Genomic DNA, 13,292 nt, shown 5'->3' with positions numbered 1-13,292 from the left:
TTATTTTTGCCAACTGTGAAATGGGTAGCAATTAAGGAGAGCAAGATCTTCCCCCAGCATGGAGATCCATGTGTTGAATTTATGCAGCTGCATAAGTCCTGCTAGAAGAAGGCCTGGCATCCCATCATCTCAGCCATGCCAGCGGCCCTCCTTCCCTCTGGTGATGCTTTTTGAAGCCAACGTTCATCCTATTAGCCTGGGAGGTGATTCTCTGCTCTCCCCACCCACCCCACCAGTGCTGCTTGATTGAACTTCAGTGCTTTTTATCTCATTATTCTGTGATTCTTAGCACCTGGTGTGGACAAGACACTCTGTATCCATGGCTACAGCAATGTTCTCCTCTTATTGCAGGAACAGGAATATCCATCTTGAGTTGACAGATTTCACATAGTTGTTTGCCAAGGGAAGAGTTCATCTGTTGCAAGGTGTTCTGGGATACGCAGATCAAACCAGGTGGTGTGTCTGAGAGCTTTAGCAAGGAGCATGCTGGGAGCAACGTGCCCTTTAACCAGTACCCTCCCCCACAAGAAATGTCACATTAACCAAAGGGCCAAAAAGTTTTAAAATCAAGACAGATGTTATGTCTGTTTCAAAAGCTGGCTGGAAGTTTTTACTTCCTTGTCATGCTGGTCTGGCGAGTCCTGCCGTGGGGGTGGGCACTGAAACTGGAAGCCCAGGGTGACCAGTAGTTGAGGAGAACCTGCCCAGTATTGTTAGTACAGCCTAATTGTGCACTGGGCTGCTGGCAGGTACTTTGTCAACTTCATAATGAAGCTCCAGCTGCTATAAATATCCCAATGCATTTTGAAAGAATACCGTTTTGGGTTTTTTTTTTTTTCTTTCCCCCTTACGGGTTTGTAAGCTTAGGTGTGCAACACAGAAAATGTGCTGCATTAGTACTCAGCTTAGGGCGCTTAAGGAACATCTTGGGAAGTGACAGAAAGCCATGAAATAGCCTACTGAAAGGAGGTTGCCGGCAACCATGTCTGAACATGGGGATCTCCAGTTAGGTTTGCCAGTCCCCAGGTGGGAAGCAGGGGAGACCCGTGTTCTACAAAAAGGTCCATTTCAGTGAAATTTACAAGAATATGCTGTAGTTGCTCAGTACAAAGAATTTTTTAAAGACTCACTATTGAAGGAATATCTCATACTATTTTATAACATATAATGTATATATCCAAAATTATAAATCAAAATTACAATAAAGCATTTTGCCATTTTTCATCATGAAAGAGTCCATGTAGAGTACGTAAAGACTCCAAGGAGTGCAAAGTCCTAGCAGGTGCGCTTTGACCTCTCCTGATGGATGACGATGTTGTCTGCGATGTCAAAAGCTACTTTGCAGGACACTGAAGACTCAACACATGAGGCAATGTCTTTATAACGTTCCCTAGGTTTAAAAAGCCATGTTTCGGTTGTAGACCTTCGTTTTGATCAATTCACTTCATATTATCTGGAACCAATGCTCACAACAATATGCACGCGACTAGCCAGTTTCTTTATCTGGCATTAGCGTTTCTCCAGATAAGGAAACTGACTAGTCACATGCATATTGTTGTGAGAATTGGTTCCAGAAAATATGAAGTGAATTGATGCATAATGATGCAAATAGTGGTCAGTGATTTATTAGGTATATGTGTGTTTCCTTCTTCCACTGGTGCAGAAAGATGATTCCCTAATCTTTCCCTATGCTGTTCTTATGGGGACTCTTTTTCCCAGCTTTTGATTTTTTTAAAAAGTCTCCTTCTAGCACGGCCATGTTGCAAAGGGCATACATATATATTTTATCTTGCTGTGCAAAGAAAGTATAAGGAGTTTAATAAAGATGTGTGTGTAATATTTGTTCATGTCTTGCAGCTCTCAAACATCTGATGTTTATTCTTTGTGACTCTTACGTTAAGCAAGTTTGGCCACCCCTGTTCTAGACCAAATCTGTATCCAAGGTCAAAGCAAAAGCTTTGGGAGCTTTTCCAATTTGTGGAGAGGCCACCTACTCAACTTTCCCCATAGCAGCTGAAAAATACAAGCTTAAAGGACTGGGGCTAATGTTCTAAGATGAGCACCAACTGCCTCGTTAGTTAATATGCAGTCCTCTCAACACTGGTTCACAGTTCCGTCTTGTGATGGTAACACATTTTGGTTCTTAAAATTCAAAAGTTTCCATATGCTTAGCAAAAATCTGCCTGCCTTCCTGTCTTCCTGAATACATACAGATTTGCAGATCCTAGCATGCACGTTCATTGCTTGATATGACTGGGGGAGGGGACATGCAAAATAGGCTACAAATGCCATACAAAATAAGGTATTAAGTTGAAAATGCAGAGGAAGGCAGCCACAATGCTATTAGTCTGGAGTGCCAGTTGGTCTAGCCCAGGGGTGGCCAAACTGTGGCACAGGAGCCACATGTGTCTCTTTCGTACATATTGTGTGGCTCTCAAAGCCCCCACCAGCTTGGAGAAGGCATTTGTCTCTTTAAATCACTTCTCCAAGCCAGCTATCAGCTTGGAGAAGGCATTTAAAGTTAAAGCTGCTCTCTTTCTACCTCTCCCCTCCCCCCTCATCTTTCTTTCCGCTTTTTCAGTTTTCCCTTCCTCCCTTCTCTCCTTTTGGCTCTCAAACATCTGACAATCGTGTCTTGAGGCTCTCAGATGTCCTACATTTATTCTGTGTGGCTCTTTTGTTAAGCAAGTTTGGCCACTCTTGGTCTAGCCTATCCCTGCCCAGGGTGCCACTGAGTGTCCTTTAGAATTCACCTCAGCTAGCACTATTTCCACGGTGGGTGCATGCTCTGGGCCAGTTTTGTTGCATGGGTATTTGTCTGCTGTTCCAGATTGGTCTTCCCACACAGGAGCAGCCCCTGGGAAGCTTTAGAGATGCTCCAGGATTCCCCAGGAAGGGTTTGAAACCCCTGTGGGAGAATACATTATCCCTAATGGGTTTTGCTGAGACTTTTTTTTGCTGCTGGACTTGCGTGCCCCAAATGGAAAGTGTGTGAGTATTGTTTTCTCATTGTGCTAACTGAAGCTAGAATTTGAAGGAATTTGCATGAGATGTGTGAAGATCCCATTTTTCCCCATGTTCAGTCCTATAGACACCGTCCCTCTGAACATCCGCCCCTGTTCTGCATCGGGCTGCTTTTGCAAACTGATGCTTGGCTTCTTGGGGCACTTTGGTTTGGGGTGGGGGTTGGTGGAGAGAAAAATCAGTGAAGATTCCACTTCTAGGCCCCCCCTCCCTCTGTCGACATGGCAACAAGTCAAATTATTTAAAGGAAGGGGAGAGAAAAAAAAGTCCATTATGTCAAGTTGCCGTGGCAACCTGAATTCAAACAGCAAGTGGGCGCAGACGGCAGAACATTTCCTTCTGGACTGCGAGGTGGTGCGAACCGCATCTTTCCCGTAGTCTTCCAGGGATGTGGGGGCAGGCAAGCCCTGGGACCTTCTGGTGATGGGATGCTAAGGTGTCCGGAACTGGGAAGAGGGCAGGCAGCTGGTGTGTCCGCATGTGGTCAAAGAACTGGAGGGGATCACAGCAGCTTTCCTCATAACATGACTAGGCCTTAATGCCTGGTGGCTAGGATTGTGATGTTTTAATTTGGCTCTGATTTAAATTTAAACACTGTTAGATTGATCTGTAAAGTAGCCCTCAAGCACTAATCAGGCACTAGATTTTTTTTTTTTAAATAATACATGTGGAAATGGCAGGTGCTGTCCAATACTTCCTCTAAGCTGTGGAGTCTTGTGAGCAAAAATTCTACTTTGTGAGCTATTGGCACTAAAGCTGTGAGCTACTGTGTAAATTAGTTTGCTCTGGGGCCATTTTTCCTGAGCGAAGACAAAAATGTGTGAGCCAGAGGCTAAAATACTGTGAGGTAGCTCACACTAACTCAGCTGAGAGGGAACACTGGTGCCATCTTAGAAGAGGCGTTCCCTTCTGAGTGTCAGAGAACTAGGAAGACCTCTTCTCAAAGGATGATTGCTGCAGCATCTGCAAACAGAAGGAAGTATAAATTTGGGATTATTTGGTATGTACGTTTATGCAGATGTAGTCAATGAACTGACTCACTGTATAAGTGTTAACAGGCAGTAGCAGCAGCCTGCTTGAAAAGGTGCTTCCCACACAGTCGCACACCGTCTTTGAAAGGTTCCGGTGCTCTTAACAGCTGTTCGATGGGCAGAAATTCAACAGGAAAAGTAAAGCTGCCTAGGTTAAATAGCTTCCAAAGTACAAGAACCCAGCCAACCAGCCCTTGAGGCCCAATAAGGTCTGATGGTTTCTGCTGGATTTCTGTACCAGTTAAATGTGTGATTCCATCCTAGGCATATCTGTGTTTCCTCTGCATTACATAGATGTGGGATCAGGGGGTTCACAGCAACAGCTTAGCAGGGGAACTTAAAAGACATGAAGTAGGACAGAATAAAAGTTGTCTGAACTTCATAGAATCATAGAATAATAAAGTTGGAAGGGACTTCCAGGGTCATCTAGTCCAACCCCCTACACAATGCAAGAAATTCACAAATACCTCCCCTTAAATTCACAGGATCTGCATTGCTGTCAGAGGGCCATCCAGCCTCTGTTTAAAAACCTCTAAGGAAGGAGAGCCCACCACCTTAAGAGGAACCGCTCTAACTGTCAGGAAGCTCTTCCTAGTGTTTTAATTTCAACCCATTGGTTCTGGTCCTACCTTCTGGTCCTACTTCGTACTAAATACTACAGCTTTTTTCTGTCACGGCGCCTGTGCTATTAAGAACTATAGAAAAACAGCTGCTGAATTCCTCACGCACGCCCCATCCATGTGTGACAGCAAGCTTCTCTTGCTGGATTTTCATGCTTCTACTGAAGACACAAGACACAAAAAGTTGGCAACTTTTTAAAATGGCACCAGTCCTATTAAAACTGACCACATTCAAGTGTCACTGGAACATCTTGAAGCACCTGAAGACCATTGGAACATCTGGATGCAATCACTAGAATTGATATACAGACGATTGGTTGTATCTCGCTACCATTAGTGCTAATATATTCATAGTTTATATCACCATATTTTTATAGTGAGGATATTGCTTTTATATGTTTTTATGTTTCAAATTGCCATTTGGCCTGTAAGCTGCCCTGAGTCTGCTTTGGCGGGGAGGGTGCAGTATAAATCTAATAAATAAGATTTTCCTCCTCTTGCCTTACGTGGCTTTCAGATTTGACATTTCCATGAAATATGGTGAGTTTCACAGAAGTGGCAGTGCTCATGTACTTCCATCTTGTCTTCGACTCTGGCTGAGGGTGACCCATTTCCAAGGCATTGTTCCCAATAGGCAACTTGTCAAATTAGTCGATGGTACACCTAAGCTGGCCAAATCTCCTTCAGAACATGGTCTGTTCTGTATATGCAGTGGAATGTGGTGGTAGAGTCCTGCAGTGGAAGACTGTATCACTTCAGGCTGCAGGGGGGGACAGCACATTAAAGACACATCATAGTTTCTTTAAAATGAATGGAGCATTCATAAACATATTATTTGCCTGCAGCCTGAAATGGTACAGTCCTCCTTGCTGCTTTTAAGACTGTACCATCTTATTCTTTCCCCGCTATAGACCAAGCCTGTGATTCACAGTGTGTGGGAGATATGTGGCAGGAACTCGGCAGTGTCCTTCCTCAGTAGAGCATAACTAATGCAAATTCAGTGTTTAATATTCAACTCCCCATGTTCCGCAGATGATCAGAGCAGGTCCTATTATGAGGCAGAGCTGTGGCTGTCACTTCCTGCAACTGGTTTGGTAAAGGGTGGGAAATCATGATTTCATCTTAGCTTTATTTGAGAGCCAGTGCAGTATAGGGCTTAGCGTCTCAGACTAGGACCGAAGAGATCCACTTTCAAATCCCTGCTCCACCATGGGAGCTTGCTGGGTGACTGGGCTGGTCACACGCTCCCAGCCTAACCTACCTCATAGGTTTGTTGTGCGGATAAAATGGTGGCCAGGAGAAAACAATGTAAGTCGCTTTGAAGTAAATAAAGTTAGTTTCAAGAGTGATCTTTCACACCTTCCATTGTTTTACAGGCAAAAACAGCTACACATTTGGCAAGCCTCCTTGCTTTGAGAACAGGGATTATTGGCTGGTTTTCTCTCCCCATCTGTCCCCTCACCCCACCCTGGACTGTGTGTGGTAGTCACTTTGGAGGAGCTAGTCTGCTACTGGTTTAAAATGTGACTATTTACCTCATTTATACTCTGCCTTTCTCCTCAGTGGCGAATGCGTCCTCTAAGGTGTGGAGTTTTGTGAGCAAAAATCTTACTTTGTGAGCTACTGGCATTAGAGTTGTGAGCTACAGCATAAATTAGATTGCTCAGGGGACATTTTTTTGAGCTAAGTAAAAAATGTGTGCGTTAGAGGCTAAAAAACTCACTCACACTAACTCAGCTTAGAGGGAACACTGATGGGGACCCAGTGTGGCTTACATCTCCTCATTTATTCTCACAACAGCCCTGCAAGGCTGAGGGAATGTGAGCTGCCCCAGTTCACCCAGCATGATTCCATGGCAGAGTGGGAGTTCGAACCTGTGTCTTCCAGATCCTACTGCAACATTCTAACCCAGGGGTGTTGAATTCATTTGTTATGAGGGCCGGATTTGACATAAATGAGACCTTGGGGGGCCGGGCCCTGTTGGGCTGGTCCGAGTCATGTCAGGTCGGGTCATGTTCATACCTATTTAAGATTAGGTAGCAGAGAGATAAAGTTTATACAGAACATAGACAAACACAAGTATATATTTTTAAAAATTTAAAACATGCTTAAAACGTTAACACTCATTTGGTCTTCAAAGTGCTTTCTTTGTATCTCTCCCTTGGGATCCAGGGAACTGGACAAAGGAAGCTTTGGCTCTTTCCATCCTTCCCCAGGGGACTGGAAGGGAGGAGCCTCAGCCAATGGAGAAAATAGAGTTTTTGCTCTGTAGCTCCTGTGCAATTGAGCAAGCCTTGCAAAGCAAGCTGTTACGCAGAAGGAAGCAAGAGAGAGGGAGAAGGAAATAGATGACAGCCAGTTGCTCGGGGGCCTGATAGGACCCCTCTGGGGGCCTGATTTGGCCCCCAAACTGCATGTTTGACACCCCTGTTCTAGCCACTACAACACGCTGGCTGAAAAGAGCTTTGTCCTTTAAGTTTAAAGATGCTCTAGGAAGGTATAATTGTGCGGCAGTGGAACAATCTGCAGTTCACATTCCGCCTTGCCTGCGTGTGAGAAGAAAGGCTGTGCGTGAGAGCTTTCATGTTCGTGTGTGTGCCTTTCAAGTTGAGATGCGTCAGCCCCAGACTTTTTTTAACTTCTGGAGACCAGGGTGGGACTGAAGCCGGAAGAATACAGCTGTTTAACAGCAACATTCGAAAGTGGCATCTCTCAAGATGCTGAAAATAAGGATACTTACCAAGGATAGAAACCAGAACATAGAGATGGCTCCTGGTAAACAGGGACAGCTGGAATGTATTGTGTTCAGCCAAACATGCTGTTCTGTACAATGTGATAGGGTTATAAAACCAATCTCGTTTTATTGTGCCAAGATGACGGAAAGGAAATGCAATGTAAAGAATTGTGTGTTTTGTCACATGAAAGGCGATGTATGGATCTGTTGCTCTGCTGCATGTGAAGGAGGTCGGGTGTGCATTGCAAGCCGTGGGTGGGAACTGGATTTTCCACCTCGGGGGCCGCAACAGACCCAGTTCAGAATGAGCCCCATCTGCCATTCTGACTCAAACTTGGAGGGAAATCCCAAGAATCATCCTCTGTCGGCTTCCAGCTTCCATCGGTGACTCACTGCAAATTTGGATTCTTGGACCATATGGAAATATGCAGATTCTGCTCTGGCCAGGCAGGTTGGACATGAAAGGATTTTTATTTTCCTAGAAGCATAGACCTAAAAGGGCGTGTGCTTTCCCCCTACTGTAACCTGAGCCTTCGGGCATTACAATCTCCTGCAATGTATTTTTTTTTTTCTAATTGCTGACACATTCTCCGTGAGTGAGCACAGATGCTGGACTTCTGTAGCCAACTTGGGCCAAAGGCAGCAACATCATGTCAGCACTGTAATGGAAACTGAGCGCCTGGGAGTTGAACCCTGGCTGCTTTCCTGGAACGCCAGAGAAATCCCCAGCTGTGGGTCCAGCCCCTACCCCCTCCCCTGCCCCCCAGCTGCCTTCCTCCAGCTTACTCCCTGCTTCCTGGGCCATATCTCTTTGAAAAACAGGCAGGAAATGATTTGCACCCGGAAATCCTCTTTTGCCTATGGAGTAGTTTCTTTGCAACGAGGCTGCTCACGTTATTCGAGGCCCTTGTTGCAAAGCCGTTGGAATTAGGCTTGCAAGCAGAGTTGCCAGCCTCCAGATGGGTCCTGGAGATCTCTCAGGATTACAGAAGTTCTCCAGAGTATGGAGATCAGTTCCCTGTGAGAAAATGGCTGCTTTTGAGCATGGACTCTGTTGCATTCTACCTTTTATTTATTTGTTTGTTTACATTAGACTTTTATCCCGCCCTCTCCGCAAGCGGACTCAGGGCGGCTTACAACAGTTGTTTACACAATTTAAAACAATAAGTCAATAAAATCTATAAAACATTAATACAATTAAAATTTAAAAACTTTAACAAGTTTTTTCAGGATTCCTTGTGGCCCATCTAGGAGGTATCAAAGGCGACGGTGCCTCGAAGCCCGTGCAGAATTATTTTTCTTCCTACAAAGTAGGGCTTCCAAATCGATGTGTGACTTCTAAGGAGCTACAGTACCCCAGTGTATGGGGTATGGTGGGTGGGCATAATAAGTGTACAGTAAAGGTGCGGTTCTGTCGAGTAAGGTCACCTCTGGGCTGCTGGTTGCACCATCTGCTGGCTGCAGCATGGATTACAGGCAAGGAAAGTCTGTACAGCAGGGATGGCCAAACTTGCTTAATGTAAGAGCCACATAGAATAAATGTCAGGTGTTTGAGGGAGGAAGGGAGGGAGAAAAATAAATGGGGGTGGAGGAGGGAGGGAGAGGTGGAAAGAAAGCAACTTTAAATGCATTCTCCAAGCTGCTGGTTAGCTTGGCTTGGAGAAGTGATTTAAAGAGAGAAATGCCTTCTGCAAGCCAGCCAACGGGACAGCAGGGCTTCAAGTGCCACACAATATGTGTGAAAGAGCCACATGTGGCTCCTGAGCTGCATTTTGGCCACCCCTGCTGTACAGCATTGCCAGCTGCAAAGTCAAGGACTAACCTCAGAGCAAGGAGTAGCCTGTGCCACAGATACGATGCTGTCTAGATTCTGGACAGGCAGGGCTGGAGTGGCCCTTTAGCATGCTGGGAAAGCTCCTGATGGGCCGATGCTCTAGAGGGTCATAATCTAAGCAAAATGCCCACCCACCCCAGGAAAGGGCAAATCTATACTTGCGGTCCTAGATGCTGAGGCTCAGGTCTGAGCTGAGTGGTCCTCCTCTTGTTCCAGGGCTGTTTTGATGTCCCAGTAGGTTCCTGCAGAGGATGGGGAAGTCTGTGTCCAGTACATATGCGGGAAATGGCCCCCCATCCTGAGACTTCAGCTAGTCTAGCACTGTTCCTCTTTTGCACTGGTGTTTTGTCTTGCCTTGTGTAGAGCCAAAGGCTTGACCTTTGGCTTTTTTGCTTTTATTTTTCTTTCAGTCTTTTTCTTTCTTTCCTGGTCATGTTGGCACCCTGCAGGTTATGCTATGGTGCCCCGGTGTGATTTGTGAGTGGTGATTGTTAGTTAAATCCAAGGCTTTTTTGGCAGAAAACCCCAGCAGGAACTCATTTACATATTAGGCCACACCCCCTATCATCACCATTGTTTCACACGGGGATTTTTGTAGGAAAAGCCCAGCAGGAACTCATTTGCATATTAGGCCACACACCCGCTGGTGCCAAGCCAGCCAGAACTGCGTTCCTGTGAGTTTCTGCTCAAAAAAAAGAGCTCTGGTTACACCCCTTGATCACTTTTTCTTGCATTTTTTCCAAGCTTTCAAGGGAGATGTCAAAGGCCACACTCCCACCACACTGAAAGAATGCAGTTAGGACCAACTGATAATGCAGGTTTGCATAGCTGTTCCAGCACCAAGCAACAGAAGAAACCCAGAACCTGGGGCAGGGTAGTGGTGGCTCAGTGGTAGAGCATCTGCTTGGTAATCAGAAAGTCCCAGGTTCAATCCCCGGCATCTCCAACTAAAAAGGGTCCAGGCAAGTAGGCGTGAAAAACCTCAGCTTGAGACCCTGGAGAGCCACTGCCAGTCTGAGTAGACAGTACTGACTTTGATGGACCGAGGGTCTGATTCAGTATATGGCAGCTTCATAGGTTCATCTCAGGGTTGGGAGAACAAACTTGCATGGAACTGCAAACATGTGGTGGTAGGATAATGGGAGGGGGAGGACCAGGGCAGACCAGCTCTGGCTTATGCAGCTTACCGCTATGATAGTTGTGCTTCAGGGTTAATGCAGGGGAGAGTCTGCCTTCCAGCGATGTATGCGTTTTTAGCTCTTACAGTGATGAAGAGAGACTCGGAAGGATGCATGCACTGCCAAACGAAAAAGCTAAAGTGGAACTTGGTAGGCTTTCCTGGAGGCAGGGTGTCATCATCCTTCATATCTCCTTGTGTCTCTCCATGGCCAGGAGAAGCAAAATAAATTATACCAATGGACTTGGTTTGGATAATGTAAGCAGATGGCAGGCTGCAGAATTTTAATTTCTTAATGCAGATCCAAATTTGAACTATGGGAAGAGAGAAAGTATAGCACTGAGATCCAACCTTGGGCCTTGTTTCCTAGAGGTGTTTCTGAAGAGTAGATGTCAATCCAGTTTAATTGTGTTTTAGGGAGGGGGAGAATGGGGGACATATGTGTGAATAGCCATTTTCAAAGCTGTTGAGCTTTCTCGTTTTACTTGCTATTTTACATTTTTTTTTATTACAATGCTCTTTGGGCCTATGCAATAAAACTGAACTGAACGGATATCCCTAGCTCTAGCATAACTGGGGTTCCTTGTGGGTTTGTGTATTGATTTTAGATGTATTTTTTACTCCTCTTTTATCACTAATGGAGACCCAAAGCAGCTTACACGATCATACTCCCCTCTAATCCTGCAGAGAATCCCAGCTAAACAAGTTGGAAATAGGTTTGAAATGTAGACAGGTCCAGGAGTGGAATTCTAAGCAGGAGTCCTTTGCATATTAGGCCACACCTCCTGACGTAGCCAATCCTCCAAGAGCTTACAAGGCTCTTTTTCGTAAGCTCCAGGAGGATTGGTTACATCAGGGGTGTGTGGCCTAATATGCAAAGGAGCTCCTGTTAGAATTCCACCGCTGGACATGTCACATGTGAAAGGGTGCTCCCCAGCTGATGTATAGAGCTACACTTCCAAAACTTTCCCAGTTGGGCACCATGACAACGAAACTGCTTTGAAACTGGCTTTGGCATATGGTTGGATGTACTTTGAGGTGTCTGTGTCTCCAAATACGCTACCTCTACCAGCCCAGGTTGGTGTGATGTTTTATTCCCTCCGCTCTTCTCTCCCCAGCCTCCTCTAACTTAGATCTGGAAGTCAAGAAACCCACGCCTCCCAAGCTGTTATGGCATCAGCCTGTGAACATCTTCTTGGCCCGGCCTGTTGGTGTGGAGGAGCTGCACCACGAGGCTGAACTCAACCTCCAGAGTTTGCTACAAGGTATTTGGCAGGAACCTGGGAGGAGGAAAGAGGAGGGCAGGGAGGAGGAAGTTTGCAGCCTTGGCTGGCTAGAGGGGGCTAGTGTATCAAGGGGCTGAACTGAAAAACTCATGGCCTGAGGCTGGGACCCTAGAGGAAATGATTTACCTTGGGCAGTACTCGCTCCAGCCTGTACAAGCTCAGGTAGGAATGGGAGTGTATAATTGTCGCTCTTGCAGTCAGCAGGCAGTGAAGCCTCTGGATTGGTTGGGCCAAGGGCTTTTTTTGTAGCAGGGACTCCTTTGCATATTAGGCCACACACCCGTGATGTGGTCAGACCTCCTGGAGTTTGCAGTAGGTCCTGTACTAAGAGCCCTGTAAACTCTTGGAGGATTAGCTACATCAGGGAGGTGTGGCCTAACATGCAAAGGAGCTCCTGCTAAAAAAAGCTCTGGTCGGGCCTGTTGTAAGTATTAGGAACTTGGTCTTTTACCCCTGTTACATGGTCAGTCCTTTTTGCCTGTTGCACTTCAGCTTCCAACATTTTCAACTGTTAGCTTTGGCAGCTGATCCTGGTCTGAAATTGTGGTCTTCTAGGTCCAAATTTGGGTACCAGTACACCATGGACTCACCTTGCCTTATCACAGTGCTAGTGTGAGAGTTGTCACACTGAGGGAAACATTTCTTGGATGTGCAGGAAGTTGTTGGCTCCTGGCCAGTAGATCTGGGCAGTGATAGCGGGTTTATCACCTGACCTTGCTTGGTCCCTTCAGGGGATCGGTTGTTTTTCTTACAAAGCTGTTCCTAGACTGAGTCATGGATTCTTTTGCTGGGCACTCTCTGCTTAGTCCTCAAGGTACAAAAAGATCTTTAAGGATGTGAACAGTTTCAATCACCATGTGAACGGATCCAGCAATAGCCATGTGAACAGACTTCTCATGGGTCAGGGCCAGGGTAGGGGTAATAAGAAAATAAAGAACTGCCCCAGTCACAGGAGATTAAAAAAATAAGGCCAAAGCTGATGGTGCACAGCTTTGATATGTATTTTATTACAAGATTTACAAGGTTTACAAGATTATACAAGGGATAGAGAAGGTAGAGAAAGAAGCACTTTTCCCCCTTCCTCACAGTACAAGAACTCGTGGACACTCCATGAAATTGCTGAGCAGTCAGGTGAGAATGGATAAAAGGAAGTACTTCTTCACCCAAAGGGTGATTAACATGTGGAATTCACTGTCACAGGAGGTGGTGGCAGTGGCTGCAAACATGAACAGCTTCAAGAGGGGATTGGATAAACATATGGAGCAGAGGTCCATCAGTGACTATTAGCCACAGCGTATTGATGGAACTCTCTGTCTGGGGCAGTGATGCTCTGTATTCTTGGTGCTTGGGAGGGAACAGTGGGCGAGCTTCTAGTGTCCTGGCCGCACCAATGGGCCTGCTGATGGCACCTGGTGTTTTTGGCCATTGTGTGACACAGAGTGTTGGGCTGGATGGGCCACTGACCTGATCCAGCATGGCTTCTCTTATGTTCTTATGTATTTTTTTGGAAATTTAACTGAGTAATAAAATACATTTTCACATGATTTTGCACCACTGGTCTTAATTTTTTAAAAAAATCTTTATTA

General features: G+C 45.7%; 1 protein-coding gene across 3 annotated transcripts in view; it reads left to right on the top strand.

Annotated features, from left to right (window-relative positions):
* The window catches only part of NHSL2 (NHS like 2), a 58,305-nt gene that overhangs the window by 23,069 nt on the left and 21,944 nt on the right, over positions 1–13,292 (top strand). For all 3 annotated transcript variants that reach the window (XM_060249549.1, XM_060249550.1, XM_060249548.1), the window contains exon 2: positions 11,539–11,685. In XM_060249549.1, the coding sequence (XP_060105532.1) occupies positions 11,539–11,685 (147 nt within the window). The remainder of the gene's footprint in view (positions 1–11,538; positions 11,686–13,292) is intronic.

This window comes from Heteronotia binoei, chromosome 11 (assembly GCF_032191835.1).
Source record: "Heteronotia binoei isolate CCM8104 ecotype False Entrance Well chromosome 11, APGP_CSIRO_Hbin_v1, whole genome shotgun sequence".
In the NCBI taxonomy this organism is placed as follows: Eukaryota; Metazoa; Chordata; class Lepidosauria; order Squamata; family Gekkonidae; genus Heteronotia; species Heteronotia binoei.
Note: the sequence above shows the minus strand (reverse complement) of the source record. Positions and strands in the feature narration are given on the sequence as shown.